General features: G+C 40.4%; 1 protein-coding gene across 7 annotated transcripts in view; it reads left to right on the top strand.

Moving 5' to 3' along the window:
* Positions 1 to 10000, top strand: part of LOC122253046 (uncharacterized) — a 37147-nt gene that overhangs the window by 8311 nt on the left and 18836 nt on the right. For 5 of the 7 annotated variants that reach the window (XR_006223211.2, XM_086552339.1, XM_043015812.2 and 2 more), the window contains exons 4-12: positions 3311 to 3415; positions 3983 to 4246; positions 4678 to 4770; positions 5109 to 5199; positions 5461 to 5635; positions 5747 to 5942; positions 6075 to 6275; positions 6479 to 6593; positions 9404 to 9621. Coding sequence is in view for 5 of the 7 variants with exons in the window: in XM_086552339.1 (XP_086408465.1) it covers positions 3311 to 3415; positions 3983 to 4246; positions 4678 to 4770; positions 5109 to 5199; positions 5461 to 5635; positions 5747 to 5942; positions 6075 to 6275; positions 6479 to 6593; positions 9404 to 9621 (1458 nt within the window). In the remaining 2 variants the exon portion in view is untranslated. The remainder of the gene's footprint in view (positions 1 to 3310; positions 3416 to 3982; positions 4247 to 4677; positions 4771 to 5108; positions 5200 to 5460; positions 5636 to 5746; positions 5943 to 6074; positions 6276 to 6478; positions 6594 to 9403; positions 9622 to 10000) is intronic. The other 2 variants (XR_015192347.1, XM_043015815.2) reach the window with 1 other exon arrangement.

The following is a 10000-nucleotide window of genomic DNA, read 5'->3' as shown; positions in this document are numbered from 1 at the left end:
TGTACATATATTCTATACAAACTTGAATATATGTTGGTAGTTCAGATTAAGGCTGCATTAAGTGATACTTTGGCCTCTTGTGTTTCAAGCTTAACAAATTATCCCTATCTATATTAGACAAAATAGAACCTCGACTAGCTTGACAATAAATTTTCAAGGAGGTCAGTAAGCTCTTTCTTAGCAGAATATATATTTTGGCCTGGTTGATCATACCTTCACAATTAACAGATTATTTTTCATATCAAATACTGTTGTTTTATGTATTATTTATGGTCATTTCCTTTGGTTTTATTCATCTTTCTGTAGTTCTTTCTTTGTTAATGTTATAATTGCACAAAAAGATTGAACAATTTAACAAGATCTTGCACTAAAGATTCTCAATGGCAAACAAAAAAACATAGCAAAATCTCTGCATTAACACATTGTGGACGGGGCGCCTAATGACCTAACTGGTCATCAGGGCGGGCAGTCTACGACACTAGTGGCACGGGCTAAAAATTAGAGGGACGGGGGAAGAGTTTTCTCCGCCCTCTGGGTAGTGTAGACTAGCCCAAACAATATTTTTCCATAAATCAATCATAAAATGCGGATTTAGGCAGACTTTCGAACCCTGTAGCTCTGGAGCTACTTGACTGTGTGCGTGTTTCAACTCTGAGCAGATCCTAATGTTGCGTCATGTACGCATTGACTCCTTTATTTTAGGCCTAATCGGTGCCGACATGTATGTCATGACACCCTTTCACAATGGGTTAACATTTCGTCTGCCTCCCCAAGTTCCCCAGAGACTGAGCCTAAGGTCTGGCCAAAAAGACGATAATCTTAAACATAGTGGAACCATAATGTCATAACTTTTACAGTGGATTTTCAAGCAGTAATAGGTTTATGAGACCTAAACCCATTCGCGCCAGGTGATGTGATATCATGTCATGGGAATATTTCACTCCCACCAGAGGACGTCCTATTGCTTCATGATTTCTCCCTCAAAACATCATTAAGTATGTGTTTAAATTTAGGGCTTCCATTTGTATAGACACACTTTTAACCAGTCAGCACTAGGTAACAAGATATCATGTTGCACTGCCAGGGACAATTAGGTACGGGCAGGTAGCACTTGGCCACGGCCAGAGACAGTGAATAGCCTGATGCCTTAGGCTGAAATGCCCCGGTGTTTAGACCAATTGGAACCAAAACAGCCCCATTGGCAGTGGGTTAACCCATTCACGACGGGGGGCATTCCAGCCTTGAATGTCACAATGCCGGGGCTTTCGAGCGCTTAGGCCTAAATCAATTAAATAGCGGGCACAATATTGTGCCGCCCGGCCACTGGGCTTTTGAATGAGCGGTACAGTAGTGTACCACCTGTCCAGAGAGGGTTAACCCATTGCAGACGGAGATAAATTTGCTTGCCAAGCCTCCAGGATAGGTTTTATTTTAGAGAGAGACCGCTTGAAGCAATATAATTTGAATCATCCCACTCTCTTTCAGTCAGTCGTAAAACTAGAGCGTTTTTTGTGTGTTTTATTGAGTTTAGAGACTTATATGTGCCATATTATAGGCTCTATCAGTGCTGCAGTTGACTAAAATTGTAGTATATTATCCATATTAGCTCATTATTTTCTTTATACTCAGTGTGATAGAAGTATTGCTGTTTTATGGGAGGACAAAAGGCAACTTTATTTTTTCATATTTTTGTGCTGTCATGAATGAATACAAAACATATAACCCCCTATAATAAAGATAACAAGAAGAGGTAGGGAAGAGGAATGAAACCTGTGCTTGTGACTGTGAGTGTCACAGTGAAAGGCACCCATATTGGCACAGGAACACATTTTAGACACTGGGTATGGATTGAGTCACCTTCCTCTTCTCGTTCTGCCTGCACATCCTTCATCGGCGGTACCTTAGAGCAAGGGTTCATCAACTTAGTGTGTGCCATCACTCTATAGAGACAGTGCTTGCTAGAGACCGTGGATGGGTGCCATTCAAGGCTCTCTCTCCTGCTGGTGCTAGGAAAAAGTGGTGCCATCTAGGTTTGGGACGTAAAGCTAGCATGATGTTACGGTAATTATAGTAATTATGACTGCAGTAGCCATCATCACTCATTCCTTTTTCATAGTAAAATAAAATAGCACAGTGATCCAAAATCCCTGAACGTCATGTACGTCATGACGCCCGTCGTCAGGCCAAAGCTCCTACGTCATGTATGTCATGACACCTGTACGCAATGGGTTAATCACTTGTGAAAATAATGTGCACACTTATCTAGCTGGCAGGAGTGGCATTAGGCAAATATAGTTAAATGAAGTTGACTTATAACTCTGAGAGAAGTCCTGAATCCTTTCAAGTGATATTGCATTATTTTTAGAGATTTATAACAGTACATAAACCTGTTTACGACGAGTGACAAGATATCACGTCAAGTGGTGGCAGTGTCAGTTGCTGGGGATGAGATATTTTGTCATGGCTATCCTCCTGGCTGGCTGCTGGGTGATCGGGCACTTGGCTGTGGCCAGTGTGGTGTTAGGCTTATGCATTTGAAATATCCCAGCATTTCGACCATTTGGAGCCAAAATAGTCCTGTCGGCAATGGGTTAATTTGCAGTCCATTAAAGACTTTTAACCCATTATGACATACATTACAACCTCAACCGGGCCTAAAAGCTGGGTATCACTTTGTATGTGTCGCGACATTGGAAACTGCTCACTATTGAAGTGCACTCACAGTTTCAAAGTTTTATGACTGTCGAAACTAGTTTCAGAGCTACAGCTTTCCTGAATTAGCCTTAACTCTTGTTGTTTGATGTTTTTAACAGAAAATGCATTTTGGGAAAGTCTGTAGTGCTGGGAGTAAGGCAAAAACAATTTCTTTCACTTTAATTTCTGGCCAGTGCCTGTGGCATCAGAAATATCCTGTCTTGACTACTAGTAAGCTTGCTCAGGTAATTGCAGAATTACAATGCTCTTCAAAAGAAGCTCAATAACTGTAGAATAGTAATAATAATTTGGTTAGCTTTTGTAACATGTTGGGTAATGTCGCAGTAACTAGCTTTGTAGCTAAGGATCACAACTAAATAAGGAGAGATGGAAGAAAGAGTACAAACATTGATTACACTGGCTGGATAAGTTATTGTGTAAAAACATGCACAACATGATTGGGTTGAGAGGGAGAGGGAGGGGAAAGGGGAGGGAGAGAGAGAGGGAGAGGGAGGAAGGGAGGGAGGGGAGAGAGACACAGAGAGAGGAAGATGAAATTAGACTGATCCTGACTGTAGTGGAATTAAGAGTGCCTTTTGATCTTGGCCATATGCAGCTGCCACGACGACTTCTGCCTCCAGCTTCAGCTTCAACTCAACACCTGCCCCAGCTACCTCAACCACTACATTTGGGGGGTTCAACTTCAGCAGTACACCAGCTGGTCAGTGATTGAATCCAGGGAAAAGAGTGTCTGAAGTTTGCCACCAATTGTTGGTATTTGCATGCTAGTGAAATTAGGTCTTAAAGATCTATTTAAGAATATAGTTCTTTATAGAGGCTGTGTAAAAAATATAGAAATAGATGTGGTTTCACTAGAAATGTATTGATTCCTTTTGGTTTGTGCTAGAATCGATCAGGTGTGCATATGATGGAAATCTAAATTTTCTTGCTAATTCATTTATCTATAGTTGTCATAGATAAAATCCACTTGTGTACTTAGTATATATCAGCAGTGAATTGTTGCTTTGAGTTTTGGTAGTGTTACTGGAAATTCTCTCATTAGATTGATAGAAATTGTAGATAAATATATATGCACAATAGTCATGTAGGGGTAAGTATCACAAGCATGAGACTTATTTCAATGAGCATAATCAGTTTCCTTATGGTTGCCTTAGAAAGCTTAAAGGTTCTTTCCAAAACAATAATGAAGTACAAGCCTTTTCCCTCTTATTTCAATTATAAGTTTCCTTCTGCAACAATTCATATCAGACACCTTTCTCCCTAACAGCCACCAGTTCAAGTGGCTTCTTGGGAGGTGCAACCCAGACCCAGACTGCAGGGACCACTGGCTTCAGTTTAGGAGGATCCAACTTGGCCCCCACAGCGACCTCGAGTGCAGCAGGCTCCTCCTCAGGCTTCTCCTTCACAGGTCTTGGAGGGGCCACAGTGACCTCAGCTGCTCCAGCAACAGATTTTTCGGCTGGATTAGGGGGTGCACAGGCCTTGCAGACTTCACAGGCACCAAAGCTTGGAGGTGGCTTTGGGTTCACTAGTGGGTTCTGAATGATGATTTTGTAGCTATTTTGTTGATGCCATCATCATTATCATTATCATTATTCAGAGTCTCTCTTATGATAGAACTTAAAGATGTAGTAAACAGTCACTTCTATATACTATCATTTAATATGCACCAAAATTGTACTTTTGGAATCAACTTGACAAGTTATACATTATGATACACAAAAATATTACAATTTTCTAGATTCCTGTGGAATATTCAGACAGGTTTCACATGTTTCACAGGTTTCACCTGAGCATGATTAAATATAGTTTGCGAATGAACTTCCAATATACTTTATTTAAATGGAGAGGCATTTTGCTTTATTGAATGTACCTAAAAAAAAAGCATTGATATTGTTGGTAGGACATCATTATATTCCACATACTGGTAGAAAATCAAATTCTGATTTCCAATCTTGTCAGGTTTGCAGACCACCACTACCACCACAAGTTCCACAGGCCTGGGGGGTATTAGCATAGGGCTTGGAGGGGCACAACCCCCATCGGCCAATGCAGGTAAGAGTAATATGTGAAAGGTGTGAGATATATGTGTAAAATGTAAGAATTATTTTTTTACCAGGTTTGTTTAGCTTGTGCAAATTCTGATTCTTATAACCGTTTGGAGAATGTGCGAGTGTTTCAAAATTCCCAGACCTATGCTTTGTGTTAAGAGGAGGCTGAACATTGTAAGACAATCACTTTTGTTTACACGGAAAAATGTTATTTATTTATCATAATATATATTTGTTTTTATGTAATTATTATATTTTTTTAAACTTTTTCTTTTCTAAACTGTGTGAGTGTTTGTTTGTGTTTTATACCTAGTAAGTAATTCAACTTTGCCTCTTCTTCAGGTAACAACAACGTAGGAGCGAAGACCGATGGCAAATCTGCAAAAGAACAACTTGTGTCAAATGACTTGTTTAGCACCATTTCTGTCTTTGAGTAAGCTGAACTGCCATGAATTTCTGTATTTCTGAACGTTTCAATCTTTTCATTTTGTCAATATGAACCAGTGTATAGTCCCTTCAGTGCCTGTATTTTGTTTCAATAATTCATTATATCATATTCCTCCATTTTTCTCTTTACTTTTGATTGTCAATCTCACTCAAATTTCATTACTACTACTCAGTCTTTCTTTTTCTCCTGACTCAACCTCATTGGACCCCACCTGAACACACCATACTTCCTGCTCACTCCATCCAGATCCCGTCGCGATGCTGAGAACTCGGCCTCAGAGGAGAACATCCGCCAAACAGCTGCCCCCTTTCACAAGGTAGCCAAGAAAGCAGAGGAGATTCAGCAGCTGCTTGCTGAGCTAGCCAGCGAATACCAGCAGCTTCATGCCAGTGCCGTCAACCTTAAGGCAGAAGTTATGAAGGTTAGAAAGACAGATAGACAGACAGATCCATGTGTATGTTTATGTGTGTGTATTTTTATGTATGCATGTTCATTAGATATGCAATTGTTAAACTTGTACATTTCCCAACAGGAAGCAGAGCATGTAGAGATGGCCAGGCGGACCAAGGAGACGCCGATGGCCCTGCAGGGGGAGAACAAAGCCCCCGAGATGTACTTCATCAACCTTGTTCGGTACTTTGAGTCCGAAATGATGTACTGCCGCACCAAAATCGAGGAGGTGTCCTTGTGCATGCAGGCTGCTAGTAACCCCTGTGAAACACCGGATGGTGGGTTCAGGATAGTTGTGGCACTATTATGATTGTTATCATTGTTGTCATTATTTTTACGTCATTCATCAGGTGCATTTCATAGACAATAACACGTGTGAGTGTGTGTTTATATATAAATCTTCATCACAGACATCTCGGAGGTTCTGCAGCACGAGCATGACACCTTAAAGGAGCTGGCCAGCAAAGTGTATACCAAGCACTCACAGCTTGTAGAGCTGGGCCACCGCCTCAACACCTCCGCCATGCCCCATGAACAGGGTTTCTTCCGACCCCAGTCTAAGGAGGACACAAAGACCCCAGCTTCGGCTGTGGTGCGGCCAGTGCTGGGGGGTGTGTGGGAATGTTTTTAACTCTTGCTTTTATATTTATTATTCTTGTTGTTATTACTATTGTAACTATTGCTATTATAATTGTTATTGTTATTAGTTTTATTTTATCTCTTTAGCCAATTTAATCAAATTTTTCTGTATTTGTTCATCTCAATCTTATGTTTATTAATCTCTACATCCAGTTTATTCATTTACCCATTTCAGGCAGCAGCGGCCTTCAAGCATTCCAGGAACAACAGGAGCGAGCCAAAGCAGTGACACTAGGTGCAGCCCCCCCAACCATGCCCCTCGCACAGACTACCACACCCTCTATGTTCGGGTGAGACACAGGCAGCATTGCTTTCTATTGTTGTTATTGTTTTTATGATTATTATTGTCGTTATTATTTTCTTCTTTTTTTTTTGTATTGCTATTAAAATTATTATTGGTTGAAGTAACAAGTGACAAGATATCACATCAAGCGGTAGCAGGAACAGCCACCAGGGACGAGATATTTTGTGGTGGCTACCCTTTTGGCTGGCGTGCTAGGTGATCACGCGCGTAGCACTTGGCCACGGCCAGTGTGGGCGGATAGCCCAAGGTGTTAGACTTACATGTTTGAAATAGCCTGGCGTTTCGATCATTTGGAGCCAAAACAGCCCTGTAGGCAATGGGTTAAGGGGGGTTTTCGGATGTGCGATCCCTCTAACGGTTTTCGGGCCCTCCCATCTTTCATATTTCATCTAGCTGATTAATTTTTCTACATCATGTGTATTTGTATGCAATGCATTTATACTATTAATATGACTATGATAGCTGCCATAGTTTTTGTGCAGTGCATCTATTTTTGGTGATTGCAGAAGACAGAAAAAATCCCAAAATAACATCGAAAGTATGAATGGTATGGCAATATAGTAGACACAATAAAGTATCTTTGTCGGTATTTTTGTACACGTAGCTTTTATGACAAATTTAATTCAAAAAGAAATCTTTGCCTTTCTTTTTTCGTTAAAAAAAAAATCAGATATAAAAATTTGCCATAAATTTATTTGAAGCTATTATTGTTTGATAATACCGGGAAAAGTTTGGACAAAGGTGATGATTATGGTGCTGAAATTTCTTTTAAATCAGTCAATTACTGACAGAGTAGTTTAACATTTTGTATCTAAAAAACAAGTTTTGAGAAAATCGATGTTTTATGTGAACATATACAATGCTTGATAAAATCCACTCCAAAATTTATCAAATCTAAGTATATACATAATTTAATTATTCAACCATTCCTGGGAAGCCTGCCAGTGATTATTTAGGCAGTTTGAAGCCATGTTACATGTCACCTGTATAGCCTCTCAGAATCTAGCTTGGGAGAAACTTCTCACGTTACAAGGTTCCTGGTCCCGTTATTATTATTTTAGAATATATAACACTTTATTGATGTGTTATATATCTCTGATATGATAATAACATATTTATTGGGTATCAGTGGAGCCCACCCACCTCATTGTTGCCAGGAAAAGGTGTTCGAGATTAAAAATTACCACTCTGGTAATCTGGGCCAGGTGCCGACTTTCTTTTGTTTTTTTTGGGGGGGCCTTTTGAGATGACACTTTCTTTTTGTCCATCCTCTGCTTAGACAACAAACCCTCAGCGGTCAAGGAGATGCCAAGATGCTGCAGGAATCGGTTGGCCACAAAACCATAATGTGTGGTCTATAATTGTGAGCTGGGTCACGAATGTCACTCTCTGGAGGCCAGCAAACTTGGCTTTGTTTTGATGGATCCAAAGCTTAGAATGGAAACTCTCGTTTCTATTCTGGCTCTGCCCTCGCAGGCATCTCTCAAGGAAGACAGGACTTGATAAGTCATAAAAGACCTCCCTCACTCACACCACCATATTCACTATAGCTTGCAACCTTTGCAATGATATAGTCACTGTCCCATCACCATCGTTAGTGTCGTAAAGCCTATCCTCTTCTGGCAACAAGCTGTGTCTATAGCTTGCAGTTGTGGCATGGCTCTCATGTGGCGATGAGAAGTCAGGGGTGGGTGCGGGGGATGGGATGGAGGGGTCAGCGACCGCGTCGTCGTCAGCTGAGCTTGCTTCTTCCCTTTTCCACCTTTTTTTGGATCCTTTCACGATTCCATTCACTGACAGCCTTTCGTTTTGAACTAGTACGTGGCATTGTCAATCAACATAAGTCAAGAACGAAGATAACTAAGATAAATAAGCAAATATGCGTTGGCAGGAGCTTGTATACACGCATGTCATCTCTCCAGCAAGGCTTCACTCGCCGCTCTGGTGTCGCCAGCAACAGCCCAAGTTATCGTACCTCACCATCACTCAAAAAGTAAATAGAAAAAACAGCAGAAAAACAGTAATAAATGCAAAATAACAAAGAATTGACAAGAAGGGGGCGTGTCAGCACTACTACGCGTTAAAAGAACCAGCCCTTTAAACCCACACTACAGGGAGGGGAACGCATCATGCGTTTGGCCACGTATCGGCTTTGATCCGATGAGGTTCAAACATGAAGTGTTCAATTTTTTTTTTTAATGAAAATTTGAGGTCGTATTGACGAAATCCCCCCTTAGCCCATTGGTCACTGTTTTAATAAGATATGTATACAGTCGGATGACGGGTTTACATCGTTTGGCACAGTGCCATCCGTGTCTACAACCGACTCTGCCTTGGCAGCAAATCATGTGTTCATATTTTGTTACAGAATTTGCTAAAATTTCATCTTTACTGTTCAGTGTTCAGTGAAATCTGGTGAGATTGTCCTAGTGACAGGAAGTTGGGAGCCTTTTTGCATTCCATATATCTAACCTGTTTTTCAGGAAGCTTTTAATCTCTATATTGATTTATGTATTTGAGTAAGTGAAAGCTTGGCAAATACATTTTATGTCACATATTACTGTACTATAGAGACAGGCGCAGATAAGATAAGGAAATTGTGAACATATATTAAGTGATAGTTCTTATAATGAGACATTTGAAGTTTTTTTGTTTTTTTTTTGTCCAAGGAAGGATAGGGAGAAGATTATCATTACTTGATCACAATAACATTTACAATGTCTTTCCATCTCATCTTCAAGAGACCTGAAATTTAATATTAAATGCAACCCCCCCCCCCCATTTTCTTATCTCCAGAAGCAACCCGAATGCCTCAAGCATCTTCCCAACGGGTAGTGGCTACTTCGGGACAGGTAGCTTCAACCTTGGCTCACAGACAGCCAACACATCCTTTGGGGGCTCCAAGACTTTTGGCACAAACACCTCCACCTTTGGGGCATTTGGTAGCAACACCTCTGGGGTCCAGCAGTCATCCCCATTTGCCATTAGCTCTCCCTTCAACACGAAGCCGTTTGGTAAGTGCAGCTTGCAAGTTGTCTTTCTCGTTTTTGAGTTGACTTTCTTTTTCTGTTTTGTGGTTAGGTTGTCTCATAAATGTTGATTAAAGCACTTGTGCATCAGTGATATCCACATGATTAGACTAGAATAATTCTGAAGATTACATAAGCATGGCTCTGAGTCCTTTAATGATGAAGTCTTGTGTTTTTTTAAAATGTTTATCATGAATTGACCTGGATGGAAAGTCTTGTAATGTCTCTTGTGAACTGAACCCTTTTGTTTAACTCTTCTTGATCTTCCAACATCAAATTTCACTCTCTTAGTAATAGTACTTTTTTTCTTCTTTTTCTTTCATATGAAAATTATCTTTTGGTTTTAGACTATTAAATATCATAA

The sequence above is a fragment of the Penaeus japonicus genome, unplaced genomic scaffold, assembly GCF_977035675.1.
Source record: "Penaeus japonicus unplaced genomic scaffold, GWHDUDI00000001_assembly GWHDUDI00000026, whole genome shotgun sequence".
Taxonomy (NCBI): Eukaryota; Metazoa; Arthropoda; class Malacostraca; order Decapoda; family Penaeidae; genus Penaeus; species Penaeus japonicus.
The sequence above is the reverse complement of the archived record's forward strand: the minus strand, read 5'-3'. Positions and strand labels throughout refer to the sequence as shown.